The sequence below is a fragment of the Herpailurus yagouaroundi genome, unplaced genomic scaffold (genome assembly GCF_014898765.1).
Source record: "Herpailurus yagouaroundi ecotype Mexico unplaced genomic scaffold, PumYag 197, whole genome shotgun sequence".
In the NCBI taxonomy this organism is placed as follows: domain Eukaryota; kingdom Metazoa; phylum Chordata; class Mammalia; order Carnivora; family Felidae; genus Herpailurus; species Herpailurus yagouaroundi.
The window spans coordinates 5,837,821-5,860,676 of record NW_024412428.1 but is presented as its reverse complement, the minus strand read 5'-3'; the positions used below and the strand labels follow the sequence as shown (position 1 = coordinate 5,860,676).

General features: G+C 45.9%; 1 protein-coding gene across 9 annotated transcripts in view; it reads right to left on the bottom strand.

Moving 5' to 3' along the window:
• Positions 1 to 3,379: 3,379 nt before the first annotated feature.
• WASF3 (WASP family member 3) overlaps positions 3,380 to 22,856 on the bottom strand; it is a 118,959-nt gene continuing 99,482 nt past the window's right edge. For 8 of the 9 annotated variants that reach the window (XM_040448084.1, XM_040448087.1, XM_040448081.1 and 5 more), the window contains 5 exons: positions 20,981 to 21,098; positions 15,572 to 15,747; positions 10,656 to 10,922; positions 8,878 to 9,245; positions 3,380 to 6,572 (listed from right to left, as the gene is read on the bottom strand). In XM_040448084.1, coding sequence (XP_040304018.1) covers positions 6,415 to 6,572; positions 8,878 to 9,245; positions 10,656 to 10,922; positions 15,572 to 15,747; positions 20,981 to 21,098 — 1,087 coding nt within the window. In that variant the 3' untranslated portion in view covers positions 3,380 to 6,414. Of the gene's footprint in view, positions 6,573 to 8,877; positions 9,246 to 10,655; positions 10,923 to 11,810; positions 11,978 to 15,571; positions 15,748 to 20,980; positions 21,099 to 22,856 lie in introns of all 9 variants that reach the window. The other variant, XM_040448088.1, reaches the window with a different exon arrangement.

Genomic DNA, 22,856 nt, shown 5'->3' with positions numbered 1-22,856 from the left:
ACCCCTTTTTCAAAGGAACCAAGAGTCAGAAATAGAAATTATTTTGTCTGCGTAGATTTATTCCTACATTTAACGTTTTAACACTCCGTGGAAACATCAAGGTCCTTGCGGTGAACATAAAAATTTGAGACTGGGGTTAAGGCCAGCGATTTATTAAAGTCGTCTCGGGCTCCAGGTCATTCAGGTGCCGTGTTCTGCTTGTACAGTTTAGAGCAAGGCGGTCAAGATGGCTGATGTTTTAGAGCACATCATGCGATGAGCGACTAAGCGCCCCAGTCCTCATCTTTAAATGATATTTTAAGATGTTTTTAAGAAGCTATTGCATCCAATATTTATGGAGTGAGGCTCCTGAGAATGCAGGACTGGCCCATTCTAGAGCAATTCTTTACAGAGAACAACCACAAAGTGGACAAAATACACTTCACGACTATCGAAGGTGCTGGAGAGAAATCAAAACCAGAACACCAGAGGAGGGCCGAGGCTTAGGAGGAAAATCTTTGGGTGCATTTAATGGCTTTTCTGCCCGAGACAGGCTTCCTCCTGCCAAGTAGGGCAGCTGAGCTGGAGTAGAAAACCCACAGCCTTGCTGGCTTCACAAGTAAGAGGACCAAGTTCAGAGTGATCAGAACAGGCAGAAAGTGACAGAAGATACTAGAAAAGAGAGCCAGAAAGGAGGATCCAAAAATCCGGGGTAAAACTGCCCAAATCTCTGGTTGATCCTATAAACCAGGTATAATGCAAGGCAAACTCAAAGTGGCCTGGCTAAGCTAAAAGAACTTAGGAGAGTTCTGGGGTTACCCATCATAGGCAGGGTAAGGAGAAGTGGCAGCTTAATTCTAGCCCTGTTAACGATCTCCCTTAAAAATCAGCACTTTTCAGGGGCGCTTGGGGGGCTCAGTCGGTTCAGCTCAGGTTGTGGTCTCAAGGTTTGTGAGTTCGAGCCCTGTGTCCGGCTCTGTGCTGAGAGCTCAGAGCCTAGAGCTGCTTCGGACTCTGTCTCCCTCGGTTTCTGCCCTTCCCCTGCTCACGCTCTGTCTCTCAAAAATAAACAAACGTTAAATAAAAATTTTTTTTTTAAATCAGTACTTTTCAGAGGAACATAACACACTCCAGAGTCCCTGAAATGTAGAATTCATAAAGTTTAGGATACAATCCAAAACTATGAGGCATGCACCCAAGAGAAAAAGGCAATCTAGAGACAGATCCTGAAAAGATCCACATGTCGGAATTGGCAGGCAAGGATTTTTAAAGAGCTAGTATAGCCACGCTCAAAGATGTAAAGGAAAATAAGCTTGTAATAAACAAACAGGTAGGGAATCTCAGCAGAGAAAAAAAAAAAAAACTATTAAAAAAAGAAAAAAGAACAGGGGCGCCTGGGTGGTTAAGCATCAGACACTTGATTTTGGCTCAGGTCATGATTTCGTGGTTTGTGAGATCAACCGCACTGGGTTCCATGCTGACAGCCCAGAGCCTGCTTGGGATTCTCTGTCTCCTCTCTCTCTGCCCCTCCCCTACTCATGCTCCCTCTCTCTCATAATAAATTTTAAAAAAGGATATGAAATTCTACATGGAAAAGAAGGTTGGAAGAAAAGACTTACTAGATGGGCTTTAGAGTAAATTGTAAGAGACAGAATAAAGAGTCGGTGAACCTGAAGAGAGAAAGACAGAGAGAAAAACAATTTTTAAATCAAAAGAGCCTCAAGGAATTGTGGGCCAACCTCAAAAGGTTAATGTATGTGTAATAGGAATGTAAGGAAAGAAAGGGACAGAAAATATATTTGAAAAAGTAACGTCTAAATATTCTCCAAATTTCATTTAAGACATAAATTACAGATTCAAGTTCAGGGAACTCCAAGCGAGATAAATACAAGGAAAATCATACCAAAGCCTATGAAGCAACATTGCTGGGGAGTTTAAAATAGTACAGCCACTTTGCAAAAGTCTGGCAATTTCTTATAAAACTAAACATACACCTACCTGTGACTCAGCAGTCTCGTTCCTGGGTATTTATCCAAGATAGATGAGCAGATACGCCCAGAAAGGACTTGTATGGAGCCTTACCAAGAGCGTGGATAAACCCACTTTGGGATATTCATACAATGGAACGCTACTCAATGACAAAAAAGGCATAAAATATTGACATATGCCGTGACATTAATGGCTTTCAAGAACATTATGCTAAAAGAAGCCAGATGTAAAATGGTACTATTTTACTCCACATATGTGAAGTTCTCAAACAGGCTAAAATGAATCCATAGCTTAAAAAAACAAAACAAAACCACAACGGTGGTTGCTCCAGGGACTAGGATAGAAGCCTCTGAAGGGTATGGAGCAACATGCTGGGGTCACGGCAGTGCTGGCTACCGTTGTGGGATTGGCGTTACAAGCGATGGGATTTGCGTTACGAGAGATGGGATTTGCGTTACAAGAGCGTCCACACTGTGAAAACTCATCGAATGGTATACTTAGGATGCTGCATTTCACGCTTACCTCAAAAATATTAAACATTAGTTACAAATATTAAACTCTTAATTTATGATGTGTATACTGAATGTATATGATGTGTTATATACGTATACGACGTGTATCATGATATGTTACTGTAAGGACTGGAGAAAAGCATCCCAGGAACGATAAATGCTACCGAATGTTCATCACTGCTATTATCAAGACTAGACGTGGCGAAGCACACGGCCTCCTGCTCCCAGAATGGCTTTTTCTTTCTCACTATGCCGGGCCCCTCCCAGAATCCAATCACAACTCCTGGTGACGCAAAACTTATGCAGAAATTTAAATGGAAATCGGAGTATTTGCTATCTAATAATGAAAATGCTAATTAAAAACTCTGCCCTTGTGGCACCTGGGTGGCTCAGTGGGTTGAGTGTCCGACTCCAGCCCAGGTCATGATCTCAAGGTTCACAAGTTCGAGCCCTGCATTGGGCTCTGTGGTGACAGCTCAGAGCCTGGATCTGCTTCAGATTCTGTGTCTCCTTCTCTCTATGCCTCTCCCCAGCTCATGCACTGTCTCTCTCTCTCAAAGATAAATAAGAACGTTAAAAAAATTGTAAGGGGCACCTGGGTGGCTCAGTCGGTTAAGCCTCTGATTTCAGCTCAGGTCATGATCTCGCGGTCCGTGAGGTCGAGCCCCGCATCAGGCTCTGCGCTGACAGCTCGGAGCCTGGAGCCTGTTTCGGATTCTGTGTCTCCCTTTCTCTCTGCCCTTCCTCTGTTCACGGTCTGTCTCTCTCTCTCTCTCTCTCTCTCAAAAATAAACATTAAAAGAAATTTTTTTTAATTTTTTTAAAAACTCTGCCAAACCCCCAACTTCTCCCCTCCAAAAAAGGTTAAACATACAACACTGTTGCCAATGAGTAAAACCTTTTAGGGTTAAAAGTGTAATTTTATTTAGATGTTACTTGTACATAATCTATAGTAAGATATACAAACAGATAAAAATTGTTTAACAGGAGGTTGTTTTTTTTTTTTAATACCATTTTCAATTCAATTTACAACAGCATTGGTAATAATACTGCAAGGTGACAGATACTCTGATTTATAAAACAAAACTTACTTGCTACTCTGGCTGATACATTCCCACTAGTCTTTAATGGATTCAAATGTATCGTGTATTTCCATTGCAAATTATTACAAAACTTTCACAGCCTAGCCACTTGGTGCTCAGAAAAGATGTTGATATTCTAAACATTTACTGAAATGAAAATGTTAATTTCCTAACAGTATACTTTCACGAAAGGAAAACCAGAAGTGTACCAAATCCTACGGTCTGGGGCCACCAATGGAAAAGCAACCGCGTTATGTTTGTGTAGCTAATGTGTGTGGTACCGAGCAGTCTTCTCATCCCCTCTGCCTAATCTATGATGTGAGAAAAAAGCTGATCATCAGAAATGAGTCTAAAATACACGTGGGGGAACAAAACGGAGGATGATTTAAAATAACCTTACAATAGATGACTACTACCTTAAAACGTAAAATTCACAGCTATGAAATACCCTTTTGAATGTCCTTCTCCGTTTGTTTTGGTAAATATTTTTTGAAAATGGAAAACTGAAAATTCAAAGTATTCACTTTTTCCTTTTCATGTACTAGCACATTAGAAAAAGTCTGGATTTAAATTTTCGAAGAAATCCGATTTGCTGAGAAAAATACTGTAAAAATAATCGAAATGGAAATTTAGTCCTTTTCCATTCTGTTAAAGGCTATGTGACACCCTAGGGCAAAAGGTTTCTCACTAGTCGGAAAATCAAGTTGAAAGTGACTTGTTGATTCCACTACAGGAGACGACTAATAATTAATAGGCTTATGAATATTTATGAATAAAGTGCCAGTAATTTTATTGTAATAAGATATAAATAGAAGAAATTCTGACATGGGTAGTAGCCTTATGTGTTCTCTTCGTCCTGAGAACAGAAGGGACATAAAAAACAAAGAAGCGTTACCAGATAGAAGTTCTAGAATTGTGCAAGTAATTCCTACTCCAAAAGTAACAATAAAAACAAAATATTGTAATAAAGACAAAAGAGGAGTACAAATGGTAAAAGTCCCAAGAATAATGCCAACACAGGAGGCCTTTACACTGAAATAAAGGGAGAGAAATCAAAGGGAGAAATTTAAACGTTCATTACTAACTACTGCTTATAATCGGTAAAATTATGGCATCCAGCTCCAAGAAACAGAAACTCGAGAAGCATGTGTCAAAATAGCTAGTCCCGCTGAAAAGACTCAGGTAACCTGATGTGAGAAGGATGGTCTTGGGAAGGGGACACAGACATTAGGCTTTTCAGAGTCTCCAACTCTACGTGATTAAAATTCAAGGTATCGGCTTTACAGGATGAACGCCCACAAGCCACGTAAATGTCCACACAGGGACGCAGAGACCCGGCTCGAGGGTGCCGCTGAAGTCCTCAGGAGGACTCAGTAACAAAAACCCATCGGTCATGGTCCCGCTGAGACGACCACCGTGAACCAGCCAGCTCTGCCTTGAGCTGAAGACTCCTTTGTCATGACCGAGAGTCACGAGTAACCGCCATCTGTGAGAAATGCTGTACTCGGGTAAGAATCCCTAGTACGTAAAGTGTCTTAGTGTTATTTGTGAAGTCGTATCTAGAATCAAAGCCCGGGGGCGTTTATTTGTTCCGAACAAGCAGCGATCCCTCACCCCAAATTCTAAGACGTAAGCTGCCATCCGTGAGCGTTCCAGCAGTCCGCCTTCCTCAGGAAGATCAACCCCACGGCTCGGTCGTATTGCCGTGTGGGAAGCAGAGCGGGAAGGACGAAGGCGAGGGGCAAGTGATCCGGTGCAGCCAGGAGCCTACTCTGACCTGAGGTACTTTTGAAAATTCCCTGTGCCGACGGCCACGTGAGGAAAGAGAACCGTGTGCTTCTAGGAGCAGGGCCACGGCCCCGCTCGGGTGATGGATCCCTAATGTGGCCGCGGCACCAGGAAAAGCAAGTAGCTGCCAGCATCTACGTCCACCTCCATCTGAGCTTTTAAACTTCAGAGCACGCGGCGCGAGGAGCCACGGGAAGCCCTCTCCCTGAGGTCCGGGGGTCCCGGACCACCGTGTCTGTGCTGGCTGGCCGGCACCCAAGGCTGTAAGCGCGGTCACACATTTCCAGCGTCACAACCCCATGGCCCTGACGGAAGAAGAACCCCGCTGTTCATGTTCATCACTGCGCAGCTGCCCAAACCTCTTAATGGCAATTGCCGACAGGCAGGGACCAAGCGAACGGCCGCAGGGAACCCTGCCTGCAAAGGGCCGGCGCAAAGGAAACGAAATTATCTAACAGATCGTTCCGAGTCACACAGAGGCACAAGCCCAGACACTGCGAGCAGAAACACTGGATCCTCCTTACTTATCCAATCCTTCCCTCTAGAACCAACTTCTTCTGAGACACATTTAAAACAAAACAGAACAAAACGAAGGTGAAACGGTATCACTTACTGATTGGAAGACATCACTCTGACACACGGTCATTAATCTTGCAAAGACCTAACACCAGGCAGCTTCACAAACACGCAGCAAGTCTGCAGAATTATAGCGACCAAAAGGAGGAAACCCAAACTGCACTAAATACGCTCACGGCCAAGAAAAAGGAAGCAAAATGCCGTTTTCGGGACAATGCAATAGTTACAGCATATTTCCTCGTGTGCAGCACAATTTGCTATGTGTAGTGGCACTTAAGTATTACACAGTAAATACTGAAAAAACCCAGAATTTTTGGATGTGCAAAAGCAATATCACATTATTAATACAAAAGTTGCTAAGCTACAGGGTTATAATACCACTACGTGGGTGCGGAGACCACAAAATTTGCGAGACATTTTCCGACGCACGGTCTCCTGCCGGCAAGCAGCCCTGCCCCCACGCCGTCCACCTGCGCACGCGCCCCGCCTCAGTCGGACCAGTCGTTCTCGTCGAACTCGGAGTCGTCGTCAGAATCGCTGTACTCCACGGCGATGCGTCTGGACAGAATCGTGGCCACGTCGTTCCCAACTGGCTCGCGCTTGGCTTCTTGTTCACGCTGCTCCTGCACCTTCTTCAGCTGAATCCCTAGAGACACGACACGGAGCGTAGAATTTAATCCCTCTGCTGGCTCCACACGAAGGAAACACAAACTAACAGGCCCAGCGGCCTTTTTTGGGTTGTTTTTCCTGCTGACACCCAGGGTAGAAAGTTTCGGAAACCTGAGGGGAGAAAAGCTTGGGAAATAGAAGTTTCGTGACCAACAAAATTGGCACTCAAAGGGGAAACGTTTTTTGTAGCAAAGAGTTTTACGGCAGTGTGTTCGAATCAGGACATATGAACGTCACGAAAGTTCTGGTGCTACACCGTCCAGTGGGGTAGCCGCTAGCCACGTGTGGCTAATTAAGGGTGAATTTACTGGGCCCCGGGGGCTACCATACTGGACGGCATCATGAACACTTCCCGGACGCTGCTGTAATCCCAAGGCTTAGAAAGCAGTGCTTTACCCCAACAGCCCTTGGCTGGTGTGGGGAGTTAAGAGATCTCTGTCTCACTGACTTGCTGAAAATGAATACAAGATACAATCGTCTGCTTTCTTATGAACAAAATGGGATACAAAGATGATTTAATGTGCTAATTCTTTAACTTTCTCTTTTGAAACGATTTCGGATTTATAGGCTGTAAAACTAGCGGAAACACGTCCCCATATAACCGACATCCAGATTCCATTTGACCGTCTTGTTTAACTAGCAACCCTCCTCTGGCATTCTTGCTCACACACCCATACTTTTCCCTGGATCACTTGAGAATAAGGTAGCATATGATGTCCCTGTGCCCCTAAAATACCTCATGTGTAATTCCTAAGAGACAATGACCGAAATCAGGCTCTCAGTGCAGACACAAATACTACGATCTACTGCACAAATTTCATTTCAATTTTGCCAGCAGACCTAACAGCAGCAAATGAAGAACGTTTTCCCCCAGGCTTGGGATCCGACATGGAAACACCCATCACGTTAGTTGTCATTCACGTCCCTTATTCTGGGAAGTTCTTCCGTCTTTGTGTTTTACGACCTTGACGGTTCTGAAGAACACAGGCACCTCTTTTGTAGACTGTCCCTTGATGTGGGCTTATCAGAGGTTTCCTTGTGATTAGATCCAAGTTATGTTATCACTCTTACTGGAAGGGGCTCACGGGTGTCAGAAAACAAAACCACTGTCCTGCTATGACCCTAAATTTATTTGTGATGGGGTCGTGTACCTCTGGGATCTTCTCTCCTTGACAAAATCAAAGTGTGCCAATGACGTTCAAGACATACGAGAACCCCGGGCCTGTGTGTCACACTCCAGTCTGATGTGTGGGCGCTCAAAGCAGAGGCAGTCATGTCCCCGCCGTCCTGTGAAGGACGCCAGGGGTGTTGCTGTCGGGCTCCCTTCTCAGTCCCTTCCGAACAGAAACAACCAGACCGTGACCCGGAGACGGTGCATCTCCCGACTGCACGAGGAGCTCTTGGGATAGCTCACGCCCTGTCAGTGACCCTCAACCAGCCTGGGCTATGCCTGGGGCTGAGAAGAAATGGGGTGGAATAGACTGGAAGTGTGTGGCTCTGGGGGGGGGGGCGCCCCCCCCAAAATGGGTGAGCATCTGGGCTCCTCCAACCTGACGGGACCAGAGATGCTCTATTTCTGTATGTCTCATGTTCTGGGGTTCAGTGTAGGACTTCAATCTGACAAAAGAATTTTGCTGCTAAATAAATGTTGAAAAGCTTACTGGCTTAGCACATCGAGCTAAAAATATGGGAAGTCTAGGACACAGCTTAGATTTTTAAAAATAACTAAATCATATACACGAGCTCGCTTTCACTCATTTATACATTTACCCTCAGAGTAGAAGGCAGAGGAAAGATCTCATTAACTAGTGATCATTTTTATGAGCTATTTCTAGTCAAGTAAAGGTTTCCTGAATTCTCAATTCTTTATTACTGTGTGTTTATCTTGCATTGGCAAAAACATATCAACAGTTTACCAAAAACAAAATCAAGGGGCGCCTGAGTGGCTCAGTCGGCTGAGCGTCCAACTCCTGGTTTCGGCCCAGGTCACGATCTCACGGTTCGTGAGTTCGAGCCCCGCGCTGGGCTCCAAAGCTGGTGGCACAGGGGATTCTCTCTCTCTCTCTCTCTCCTTCTCTCTCTGCCCCTCGCCCGCTCGCACCACCTCTGTCTCTCTCAAAATAAATAAACTTCAAAAACAAAATCAAACAAGTGTCCTTGAACCCTATCCTCAGACACAGTTCAGTGGAGAGTAGACACTTGAGGGCCAGGCTGTAGCTGGGGTCGGAGCCACGAAGAGATCTCCTTCTGGAAGGAAGACTGTGTTTGAGACGCTCACTCACCCATTCGAATGGCGGCAAGCAGATCGCTTCGAGCATCGCTTATGGGTGGCTGTGCCGTCTCCTGGCGCTTCGCCTCGGCTGCTGGGGGGCCATGCATCGGGGAGGAGGATCGAGAAGACCCTGCGCCAGGAGGACCCGGCGGGGGCGGCGGTGGGCCCGGAGGTGGCGGGGCCGTGACCACGAGCCCCGCGGCGGGAGGGTGGGGAGGAGGCGCGTAGGAGGAGCCCGCAGAGGCAGGGAAGGGGGGCTGCATGGGGATCTGGAGAGGGCTGACGAAAGCAGTTTGTGCTGAAGGAATCATGGGGGGCGGCGGAGGAGGCGGCGGTCCTGAGGGGTTGTAATACTCAATGATCTGTGCTGGGAGCATCCTAATAAAGAGAGGAAACACCAAGAGTCGTTAAAGCAGCAACAGCCACATCCTCTGCGCGTCTAATACACCTAACACAGGGGCCTCCCTCCAACATAATATACACTGTCCTTTGAACTTGCAACACCGTAGGACGCAAACATCCACGCTTCGCACCAGCCATTCTCACATGTCTACATTATTCGCTGTGATGCAATTCGAGATCACCTACTCAAAGGAACCGAAAAGAAAATCACTCAAAAAGTAACTCTCTGTGGCAGGCCAGAATAAAACGGTTGACGGCAGAGGTTAAGAACAGGGACTCAAATCTCCCCTTTCTCCTGGGCATCTCAAAGGTGGGCGGCTCACGCAACTCGGTCTTACAAGGGTTCTGTGGTCAGTCAGATTTGGAAAAATCTGTATTTCCTAGCCCGTCCCACGGAAGTTCCTCAAGCCGACAGTGCCTATGGAAGTCTCAAAATCTTTGAAAAGTCCTTCAGCTAAGAAATCCACTGAATTCTACTTAGCTAAGGCTTTTCCTAACCAACTGGACCACAGGCCCTCTCTTTGCCTGACCCTTGGCTAGAGCCTCAGAACACACTCCGAGAGAGAGAACGGATGGATGGGAATAACCAGGACTGAGTGGTCACAGAGGGAACCTCAAAAAGCTGGGGGGGGGGGGGTAGGGGCAGGGCATACATTCAGGTGTTTCATGCTGCTCTGAAGAACACACGTGTTAACACAAACACACACTCAACCTTCCCGGACACTGTCTCAGAGGGCCTGACTCTTCAAAGGTTACGGTTGAGCCCGAAAAGACAGAGCAAAAGACCGCCTATCAAAACAGAGACGGGTGCTTACGTTAATAAACTCCTGAACGTGAGGGTCTTTCTTTAGGAGGTGTTTGAATCCCACCCGAGACACAGAAAACAAAAGGACCCGGGGGAGGAATGACGTCTGGGCTCCAACGGGTCAAGAAAGGGGACCACGGGGCCAAGTGCAAACACGGCTCACGGGGGGCTGCACTGTATGGTTTTCTCACGCGTGACGGGGACTCTCTGCGGTTCACCCGGCGCACGTCCAGAAACCCGGAGATCTGGGACAGGTTCACAAAATCAGCGTGTCACCCTCGATCAACGCCTTGGCTTCGCAATCCATTCGAACGTAGCCAGGGGTATGTAGGAAGGGGGGGGGGGGGTGTGTGTGCATGACTACGGATTCGAACCTGAGATGCATCTGTAACAGAAAGGGGAGCAGCGGGACACTGAGGCTTTTAACGCGGAACGTGGCTTAGCTGGTAGTATCTACCCCCAGCCGCCCCTGGCTGCTTCTGGCCCCTAAGGTATGATCGTCCAGTTGCACCTTCTCGAGCACACACAGCAAGACTCCCGACGCCACAGCAAGCGCGGCAGGACGCAGGAGTCCCCGTTACCCGTAGTCTGCTGGCGCCATGGGCGCGGACGCCTGGGACCCCTCTGTGGCCTGCGGTGGGGGTGGCGGCGGCGGCTGCTGGGGTCTGTTCAGCGCCATGTGCCTCGCCGAGGCGGAGGGGGGTCGGTACTCATGCTCGGGGGCCTGGGCTGCCGGCCCGTGCGGTGGTGCGTCGCCGGCCGCGTAAGAAGGGGTCACGGGCTGCGGCTGCAGAGAGTGGTTGGGGGTCGCCGGGTAAGAGTAATCTGTGACATCCGATGCGTGCGACCTGGCGTTGAGGGAAGAGGGAGGGGGAGAAATTCAAATTAAATTAGGAGGATCCCCCCACCCCACCCCGACAGGCATACACCTCTATTTGAGTAACAACCTTGCCAATGTACAGAAATCACACACTGTGTTTCCTTTACAAGCACCGGCCAGGTCCAGCCCCATGAGAGCCTCCCAGCAACAACATCATTACGACTTTAGCAGCAAGCCCCAGTGTTACGTGGCTTCAGATTCACAGCGTTGAAGTGGGTAAGTCAGATCGGCAAGCAGGGAGCAGCAGAGCCCCATTTCCACAGTATTTCAGCGTGCTTTTTTTTTTTTTTTTTTTTTCTAAGAGAGAAGGCTACAAGACAGATCCCCTTTAATTAAAAAACCGCACCTAAGGCAGAGGATTTCAGTGGCAATGAGCGTGAGAGCGTATCATTAGAAGTTACGAAATGGCAGGTGACCCGGATGAACACGAACGGGAAAGAAAAGGAAAGAAATCCAGAATGCAATACAGTGAACCGTAGTGTTCTTCGACAGAAGAACTGTACTCGGCCAAAAGGGAAAGAACGTGGGGTAACACGGAAAGGTCATCTTCTCTTTGAGCGCACAGCTGAATGCGAAACTCTGGAAGGAACGGAGGTCTTGGATTAGATGAGAAGAGCTCAGAAAGGTGCGGACGCCGGGACGCCGGCGAGGCCCTACGGAGGGGGCGGGGGGACCCGTGAGTGTCGGCAGCCACGCAGGCCACGGGCGTTAGTAACGACAGCGGCGTGTTCCTGGCCCGGGGTTACAGGACAGGTTACAGGAGGCGTTGTCAGTAAGGGGGCCGCGCGTCCTCTCAGGACGGCCGAAGCAGGGCGGGCAACCTGAGGCTGGGGTCCGAGGGCGCAAAGTGACGAACCCCCTGGGCACTCTGTCCTCGGCCGTGCTCCCTGCCTGTGCCAGCTCCTTGGTGTCACTCATGAACTCAATGCCCATTTTCCTTCTCTCCCACTCTTCTCTTCTTGTTCTTACTTTTCTCACGTTTATTTGCTGGTTTCTGGTAGGATTCAGCTTGTGCTTCTCTCTCTGAAGGAAACAGGCAAACACACGTTGGGGATGCGGGGGGGGGGGGGAGCAGGGAAGACACCAACTGAATTTCGATCTTTGAAATCCCGACGGTAGCTTCCTTAACCGGAGCGTCGCACGGCACAGAAGAGCATTCTAAATGACAAGAGGCTGCTGTTTTGCTTTTTTTTTTTCCTTCCCTACTTGCAATATAATGAGAATAACGAATAACTCACTTTTTTGCTTCTTACTTGCAGTGTGAATTCTAGATTACAGTGCGAACATAAGTATGTCTTTTGAACCATCCAAACTGCTAGCGAGTTAAAAACACTCTTAATGGGGGAAGCACCCGACCTAGCTTTAGAGGTAGCACGTTTTAAAAACGGAAACCCTAAGACACTAGAGCCACTGGTGGTGCGTGACTGACCGTGTGTGTGTGTGTGTGTGTGTGCGCGCGCGCGCGCGCGCCTGTGCCTGTGTCACAGACCGCGTGGCACCACTTTCTCGAGGAAACGAGGTCATCTCGCAAAATAGGCAGTGCTTCTGATGAGATGGGGAGCCAGAAACTGTATAAACATCCTGGGGTAACTCGGGGCACTCCTCCCACAGAGTAGCCTTGTGACAGAGGCCCAAAGGAGCCGGGGAAAGGGGAAGGAAGACCAGATGGAGGAGAGAGTAAAGGAGCAGGGGGTGAGCGTCTGAGGATAAGAACAGCAGGGGCGAGGTCTGGAGGGTAGGGCTGCTCTGGAGGGGGGGGCCCCCCCGGTCGCGGGGGGGGGGGCCACCAGCGGGCTGGAGGAAAGGTGGGGATTCGGGGGCCCGGTGGGGGCCAGACATCCCCGCGGGAGGGTAGCAAGCAGTCAGACCCAGAAGATGCTGTACCAACGTGGAGACGAGTAGGGTGGTCCTGAAATGTCATGGTCATCACTGACTGTCCGTTACAGAAAGGAGAACCGGTAGGAGTGAAGACCGCACAGAAAAAGGAAGAAGAAAAGTACAGGCAGTGGAGACGCAGTGGGAGAATCAAAAGACTCCCCCAGGGTCTCGTGGGTAGACAGGTGGGCAGTGGGATGGCTGTAACACGGGCACAGGACAGGAAGAGACAAACACAAGGGCTGGAGGTATCTACCCCTGAGGAGGGCAAGGGAGAGCAGGAGGCAAGTGTGTCAATTCTCATCCTAAATTTATGCTTAGAATCAAACCATTCCTGATCAGTGGAGCAAAATCTCATGGTTAGTTTACCTGGATTGGATTCAAACACACTACTTACACGAACAGGTTATATACATGCCGTGAAATCTGGCATTTCAGTTGTCCTCAATATATCCATTAAAAACCTTGTTTCTAAATAATACTTAAAACATAAATATGAAATAATAAAAGTCAAAAGACAGAAAACATGGCGCATGATTTCAATTTTGTAAAAGAAAAAACATGTATGTGTACTGAAAAAAAGACCAAAGGAAGAAATACACTAAAATGCAGAAAGGGGTTTCTCTGGATGATAGGATTATGGATAATATTTTACTTTTCGTTGGTACTTTCCAAATATAAAAAAATTTCTTTTTTTTCAACGTTTATTTATTTTTGGGACAGAGAGAGACAGAGCATGAACGGGGGAGGGGCAGAGAGAGAGGGAGACACAGAATCGGAAACAGGCTCCAGGCTCTGAGCCATCAGCCCAGAGCCCGACGCGGGGCTCGAACTCCCGGACCGCGAGATCGTGACCTGGCTGAAGTCGGACGCTTAACCGACTGCGCCACCCAGGCGCCCCGGTACTTTCCAAATATAAAAAGCTTATTTTATAATATGAAGAAAAAGTGATACAGTTTAGTAAAATGAAAAAAGTCTCTAAATTAAGGGACAGAATCCAAGTACACGGATGAATTTTAATCTATTACCTCGTGTGTGCAGATAGCAAGAGGCTGTGGGAAATGGGATTTGCATTCTGCAAACTAAGAAAAATGAAGATGCACCTGAACCACATAAATACAAAGGCTGAATACTAAATAATCTCAGCAACCGTCAATCTTATACCCAACACGGAACAACGGAATCTCGGATGCCAGAGTGAGTAACCATCCCGCAACTGAGGGAGGAAAGAATCATTTTTCCACCTGCATCTGTTGAAATGGGAGAGCAAGTATATGGAGTATTATAAAATAAAGCATAGGTTTCCTATGAGTAAACAGGCACAACGAAATTAGTTGGAAAAAAAAATGCCAAAAAGCCAACTGACACTCTCAAGGCTATCGTATTCACGTACCCCTCCTCACCCCTAGAGGCGTGAGCAACCTGGATCGTCGTTGCTATTTTCTATGGAAATAAATGGACACAGAGATTCAAACTTGAGGCGAGCACTCAGTTAAAGCTCCGCTAATTCTCTAATACTGAACAGGTAACAGCCAGTACACAAAAACTGCCTAGAACTTGCCTCCTAACATAGCCAGTCAAAGACTTACAGCCCTTCTGGGGCAGGGATGTTTCTGGGCATGGTAACTACCAAAGACAAAGCCACTTGTGCAGAGCGGACCAGACGCCTAGGTTACAGAGATAAAAATTTAAAAAGGACACAGATGTGGGGCGCCTGGGTGGCTCAGTCAGTTAAACGTCTGCCTTCAGCTCAGGTCGTGCTCTCGTGGTTCCTGAGTTCGAGCCCTGCATCAGGCTCTGCGCACAGAGCCTGGAGCCTGCTTCGGATTCTGTGTCTCCCCCTCTCTCTGCCCCTCCCCCGCTCATGGTCTCTCTCTGTCTCTCAATAATAAACATTAAAAAAAAAAAAAAAGACAGATGTAATGCGACGTCCAGGTTGTTGGCTATTTTTAGAACATTCTTGTGTCACTTAAGAATTCTCTATTGGAATTTTGAAATGTTGACGGAAGACTCTGAGGCTGCAGGCAAGTGGCAGACCATGACCTTACAAAAGCAGAAACAGGAAATTAAACCAGAAGTAAAAATGGACTAGTCAGCTTCTGTCGTTCGGTGAATCCCTTTTGCAACAAATGGTGACTTAGTGACCATGTCATTCACACCTGCAAGGAATATTTTTTTTTTTACTTAAATGCTTACAATTTCTTAAAGTAACTCCAACAGAACTCTTCTCCTGAAATTAGAATACACAAGATTAGTGCACCGAAGAAAACACTATCGCTTTTGCTCACCACTCTTAGAAAAGGTTATTTAAAGAATAATAAAGTTGCATCGCAGGCACATCAATTACTACCTACTAATTAATTTTAGATACCAGGTGGCAAAGGAAATTCGAGATTCTAAGCTAAAGCAGAAGAGAAAGAATTAATGATTATTAAAATAAAAACGTCAGTCATCGACGGTTATCAAGCCCCAAGTTAGTATCAACGTTAAAACACAGCGTCTAGATTGATGGAACCATAAACTGAAGTCAGAGTGGTGGAGAATCATACGATGTGACCCAATGTAAAATGAAACTGTTTTAAAGGATTATTTCACAATCGAAAACATATACAGAATCGACTTTTAAGGAAAGCTTTGAAACGTCCCGTGGGCCACGTGAACACGAAAGCCACTGGTACGTTTCCAATGTACGATAAAACCGAGCGCTACGCAGAGGCTCTGCTCCGACACACGCACACACACCTAGTGTCTGGGGACAGGGATCCCTCGGAAGACGCTCCGTGGTACACACTCTGAGACAGCCTGTTGTCGGGTCTAAGCTCTTTGTCATATGCCATCATACTCCACTCCTGGCGCCTGTTTCTGGCTTTCCTAACCTTTTTCACCTCACGGGTTGTGCCATCTATACGTTTTTGCTCCTGGTGTCCAGGCAGAGAGGGCAAGCATGCCAAGACAGAAGGGAGAGGAAAACACAAGTTAAATGCAGTCGTAATGCATAGGCAACAAGCGTGGTGCGCAGACAAGAGACATTCCCATTTCCGGTGGTTTTAACGTTAAGAAAATTCTAAGCGTATACTCTCTTACCCAACGCGGACCCAACAGAAGGAACGGGGACTTCACTACGTAACCGAAATAAATGAAAGCTACGGACTGTACTGCAGCTAACTACAGGAATTGCTTACCATCATTTTTGGTAAAGAATTCACACCTTAAGGGGCGCCTGGGTGGCTCAGTCGGTTAAGTGTCTGACTCTTGGTTTCCGCTCAGGTCATGATCTCACGGTCAGCATACATCGTGGGTCATGAGCCCTGCGTCAGGCTCTCTGCGGTCAGCACAGGGCCCACTTCAGATCATCTGTCCCCCTCTCTCTGCCCCTCCCCTGCTGGCGCCCTCCCTCTGTCTCTCTCAAAATACATAAATAAAATTAAAGAAGAGAATTTACACCTTACTAGGCTTTTAGCTTGTTTTAAATGTGCTGTACCTTTTGGATGTGTATTATACACGTGAAATATCTAACATGCAGAGAAATCATTTCCCACCACTGCACAATTTTGACTGAGTTGTTAACAGGCCATCATGTTTCACGAAATAACTCAAAATCCTCTATTTCCAGTCTCTAGAAGATCGTTACAGAATATTTAAGCTAATCCTGCAACTAGCTTCACACAAAGCAAACCGTGATTAGGACTTACCTTCACATACAAAGAATCATTCTTGTGCCAGCCGTACGTTGCCAGCAAAAATGTCTCCAGTAAGTACACAGGTCCTACACAGGTGTTTCTTTAAAGGCGAAGGCACTTATTTCTACGTGTGTTTACGTGTTTTTCCTGCTTCCCGAGTAAGACGTCCTGGTCTTTAAGGATGAGAACTGTGTGCCTTTAACTCCTACGCTCCTCTTAAAAGCACCTCCACACACGGCTTTACAGACAGTGTGCACTTGGCAAAGGCTGACTATATGACCAGGTCTAGGTGGGCTCAGGGCGCTTACTCCGTCCCAGACACCACGTCAGGCGCTGCTGATACAAACAGCAAACACACAAACACGGAATCTGCCCTCATGGAGCCTGCAATCCGGTGGGCGAAGCCCACAAAATCACACAAATAAACGCCTAGCTACAAAATATGGTGAAACGTAAGTGCATCGTACACCGAATGCTGCCTAGTCTGGAAGTCAGGGAGTGTCCTGGAGTGACTGAGAGGTCAGATCTGCGGTGTGCAGGCATTAATTCTGCAAAGGAGCAGGGGTCAGCAGCATGCCCACAGGGGAGGGAACGTGCAGTGGAGGGCAGACAGCGGCACGCCAGGAGGAATAAAGAAGGGAAATGGTGAGTTAAGGTGAACGACTCCAAGATCTAAAAGGTTTGCAAGGCCTTAATGGCTGTGTCACGAGTGTTTTTCTTTACCCCGAGAGCAATGGGACAAGGGAGGGGCTGACACCCTGCCACCCTCTAGGTAGTGGAGAACGGATCAAAAGGGAGAAGGCAAAAAAATAAAATAAAACTAAATAAAAGATAAAAGGGGGAAGGGCAGGGATGCCAATTAGAAGCTGCTCAGGCAGGTCCTGGAAAAAGGGGCGGCTGACGGCTCGCGGTGGGTGCCGAGGCGGAGCCGGACTATTTGCAGAGGGGTTCAGGAGGCATAGGCGATGTCCTGGCGGAGGATGTGAACGTGGAGCTCACAGAACACATGCAAATGGTTAATAAGGATGTGTGATGCAAATTAGATGAGGGGGAGGGGTGAGCTCATCCAAAAAATAATAATAACATCCAGGTCTAGAAGAAGTCTGTTAAGAGTATAAACTGGTTCAGTCTTTTAATGGTCAGGGGCAATATGATGGCATCTTTCAAAATTTAAAACTCCTACTTGCCTTCTAGGAATTTACTGAGAAGAGATATCGACACATGAGTACAGCACTATTGTGGTTAAGCAATTATTTACACTCTATTTCCTAATACGCTATCGGGTAAATAGTCTACGTAGTGGGCATACCTTGGAGTACCATACAACTGTTAAAAAGACCAAAGAAGGTCTTTAATTATGTCAATATCCGTACACATCTGCGTGTGTGTGTACGTCAAGAGTGGTACAATTCTACGCACGTAAAAATACTTGGTGAAACGTGTGTGCACATATTTACGAATGCCCCAAAGACCTAAAAATAGGCGCCCTGAACTGTTTCTACTGATTAGTGACACCTGGGGAGGGAAGAAACTTCTCCCCAAATTTTCTAATGTATTCACTTCAGTGTAATTTGAGCATTTTACAGCATGTATTGTCTGCATACCTGTAGAAACCCAAAGGAGGGAGACTTCAATGGATTTCGAGCAATATGCATCCTGATTAAGAACCACTGCACTGATCAGTAACTCTCACCCTTACTTTTAAATGATGTATGTTGACTATTCAGGTATTGCTACGATTATGCAACGGTCTTTACAGCGGTTCAGCCTCCAAATCTACCCACCATCATGCACATCACACACGCGCACGCACACACGTGCACAAACTCTGACAAAGTTTTAACAGTGACGCTTCTATACTCCAACTGCACTGTCCTAAAGTCCCAGAATGTGCCCAACTGTCTCCTAGCCCAGTACGGTCTTGGCTGCTTCTACCCCAAATGCACCCCACCTCCTCTGTCCTCCCTTCTTCCAGCACGCACGCACGCACGCACACACATACACACACACACACATCCTCCCCCAACTCTGCTTAGCTGACTTCTAACTCCCCACTGTTGGGGCTCAATGAATGACACTCCACTGCACTTACGCTGTCCCCTCCTCGTCACCTCACCCCACCGCACACCATACTTTTCCTTCACAACGCTTACAGCACCGTAACGACACGCTCACAACTACCTATTTATTTGCAATTCTAAAAATGTTTCGAAACCAGCAAACTAAGGAAAGTGAGTTCAGAAACAATGGATTTCTCACCCCTTAAATTTTTCTAAACTAACTTTTCTTCAGAGAGATTTGTCAGTGCAAAACTGAAAGCAGCGACCCGTGTTTACGAAATCCTGGGAAATGAAGGCTATCTGGCCTCATTTTACATTCCTACCTAATAAAAGCAGATTTGTACTAGAATTTTCAAACTTCTTTCCCTCTTTATGAGTTCCAGCGGGCTGCATGATTACTTCATGTTTGTCTCCCCTGCTACATTGTCATTTCCGTGAGGGCGATAATCCTTTCTCACCACTGTTTATCCAGCAGTTAGAAGGCATTCGAGACGCATTATTATGTAAGTGAATAAGAAGTCCTTATCAGAATTCTATGTGTCAGAGGAATGTGCAATGAGACAAAACAGCAAGGAAATGGCGTCATTTTGAAGACGTGATAATCATCCATAGACTAACACGGTTTTTCCCTGAAGAACAATGCTGAAAAAATTGGGTATTTTTGCCAAGATATCACCGAGAAGGGAAACCTAGAAGGCTATTTAAAAGGACATTATGTTTTAAAGGAAAATACTCTAGGGGCGCCTGGGTGGCGCAGTCGGTTAAGCGTCCGACTTCAGCCAGGTCACGATCTCGCGGTCCGTGAGTTCGAGCCCTGCGTCAGGCTCTGGGCTGATGGCTCAGAGCCTGGAGCCTGTTTCCGATTCTGTGTCTCCCTCTCTCTCTGCCCCTCCCCTGTTCATGCTCTGTCTCTCTCTGTCGCAAAAATAAATAAACATTGAAAAAAAATAAAAAATAAAAAAATAAAAAATAAAAAAATAAAAATAAAAAAATAAAGGAAAATACTCTTAAACCTCTGTTAATATAAAAAGGTATAGGGACTGAGACCAATGGGCCTTTAGACAAATGTTTCTCTTCCTGTCAAGAGATTAGGGTCTTTCTTCTTTTCACTTGAATACTTTGTAATTTCTTCCCTTGAATACTTTTCCCCTGGAATACTCTTCCCCAAATTTCCCAATTGATTTCCCCGACCCACAGTGCAGGGAGAGACCATGAATAACCAACCTCTGGAATTCTTCCCTGGACTTCCGTGAGAACATCTTACATTTGCAGTCTGCAAACTCTTTCCATGTCCCTTTCTTAAATCCTATTTTCACATCCCAAATTCTCTTCCATCCCAAACTGTCACTTCTCTGGGGCCAGTACATCTAAATGCTGCCACACATTAATGCCACCACCCCACAAGATACCAAGAATTTGTCCTCACCAAAGCACGCTAATCTTTGTCAAGCAAAACAGGTGCTCATTTTTTTTAAACATACTTTACATACATGAGTCTTAGCAAATATTTGCCTTTGGAGAATTAACTCTCAGTGGGTTAAGTCTAATTTCTGGGCCCCAAAGGACAGAAGTCTTTTTCTTTTTAAGTCTTCTGTCTTTTTAAAACAGAAGTCCCTAGGGGCATCTGGGTGGCTCAGGCGGTTAAGCGTCCGACTTCAGCTCAGGTCATGATCTCACGGTCCGTGAGTTCCAGCCCTGCGTCGGGCTCTGTGTGGACAGCTCGGAGCCTGGAGCCTGCTTCGGCGTCTGTGTCTCCCTCTCTCTCTCTGCCCGTCCCCTGCTCGCACTCTCTCTCTCTCTCAAAAAATAAACAAACATTAAAAAAAACCCAGAAGTCCCTACACCTGACCAGAGTGGCTTATTCTTCTAAGAGTGCTTATAATGTGGATGTTTGTCAACCTTTAGACATGCAACTCTCTTGCCTACGACCACCTCACCGAAAGGAGTCTCATTTTTTAGTAAATACTATCCCCTATATGTACAGATCACACATGCTTTTCAATTCAACATGAACATCTCACCAAGGTATTAATTACAGCGAGGGGCCAACCCACCAATTAAGAATGCTTTCAAGAGATGAGAACAGATCATTGTATCTGATGTTTCCATGATATATATTTAAAGAACAGCAGGAGAAAAGCTATAAAACACAGTTACAAACGGAATTGAAATATTAGCCTCTACTTCTGTTAAAGCAATGCAAGTATTAGGGAACAAATCAGATAGTATTTATTGAAATACAGTATTACTGTGTTAGACTGAATGGTCAGTATCTTCATGTAAAAAATGCAACCTACTTCTGCCCTAAATCCAGCCTCTCAACCATTTAAATAAAGAACTTACTGACTTATTTCTAAACAAGAAGCTCCCTGACACATAAGTATGCACGTTCCCGTCCTAGAATTATTTACCTTTTGACGCCTTTTCTCCTTCCTTTTGTCTTCCGTGTCCTGGAGCATTTTTTCTTTCCAGAGGTCGAAGAAATAGGAAGGATCTGTGTAGAACTTCAGCCCATCCTTTTTATCATCTCTATAAAGCAATGTATTACAAGTTGGGGGGGAAAAGGTTGTTAGACATTTTCAGATGGGGTTAAGACGAATTTAATTTCAGCTCATGAGAGGATAACGTCTGCATGGGGCATTTTAACTGTCCTATATATTATGTTTCTCCGATTTCCTTATTTGACAAAAACTGCAAACATGCAGGAAGGGCAAAGTTTTCTAGAATAATCAGGCAAAAAGTACTCTTGCCAATTCAGGTTTAAGTACAGAAAAGTGCCTAAAAATCACAAGATGGCTCATAAACAACAATATCTAATACCTCAATTATTTCAGGAAACATTTTGCTTATTCCAACAGGGGCCACACACACAGATGGATGGATTCTTGGTTTGTGTATATATATTCACCTCTTTTCTGGAGTTTCAATATTATTAGGATAAAAATTAAGAAGTACACAGGGCATCTGGGGGATCAGTCAGTTAAGCGTCCGACTTCGGCTCAGGTCATGATCTTGCGGTCTGTGAGTTCGAGCCCCACGTCAGACTCTGTGCTGACAGCTCGGAGCCTGGAGCCGGCTTCGGATTCTGTGTCTCCCTCTCTCTCTGACCCTCCCTCATTCACACTCTGTCTTTCTCTCTCTCTCTCTCTGTGTCTCTCAAAAATAAGCATTGAAAAAAATTTTTTTAAATTAGAAAGTATGCTATCCCTTTTTTTTACATCAGGTTGGCCCAACATCTGTAAATTCTATTTGGAAAGAAGCAACGTGTTCAAGGTGTGTAAGTGTGACAGAAGTAGAAGTAACCCACAAAGAGAATTCACTCGTGGCATTTCATTTTCGAGTCCTGCTGTAACTACTGTGGTCTGAAAGAATATTCCGGGTGTTTATAGGAGTTATTCACCTATCATAAAGCCAATACAAATCCCAAGGTGTAATATAAATCAACAGTAACACTCAAAATAATCATAAAGTATTTGGCCTGTAGATTACCTTCAGGAGGAAGCAGAACATTTACATTTCAAATTAGTGTTTCAACAAGTCATTTTAGGCACAGATAAAAGCAAAATGAAATGAGGCACAGTGAGAGGAGTGTAAGTTTATGCTGAACAACATGGATGGAACTAGAGTGTATTATACTAAGCAAAATAAGTCAGTGGAAAAAGACAGGTATCTGTGATTTCACTCATACGTGAAATTTAAGATACAAAACACATGAACATAGGGGAAAGCAAGGAAAAAGAAAATACAAAGAGAGAGGGAGACAAACCATAAGAGACTCTTAAATACAGAGAACAAACTGAGGGTTGCTGGAGGGAGGTGCGTGGGGGGATGGGCTAAATGGGTGAGGGGCATTAAGGAGGCACTTGCTGGGATGAGCACTGGGTATCATATGTAAGAGATGAATCCCCAGGTTCTGCTCCTGAAACCAAGACTACATTGTATGTTAAGTAACTTGAATTAAAAAAAAAAAAAAAAAAAAAGTTTCTGCCTAAACAGTCAAAGAAAACTAACTGAATGAGTCCAGGGGAAAACCCTGCCTGTCCTTGAAGTTCCTGCTCCTGCTGAACTTCTCATCATCTCAAACTAAGGCCCAGGTTCCTACAGGGGCTATTCTGGCCTGTTCAACTGTCTGAAAATCACTAACCATGGCAATTCACTTCCTTCCCAAGTTTCCTAACGGGTATGAGACTTCCATTATAGAGACTTTATTAAGAACGTTGTTGTGAAACATATATGTTTCCCTAAGATACGAGGCCTTCTATATAGACGAAGATACAGAAAAAACTG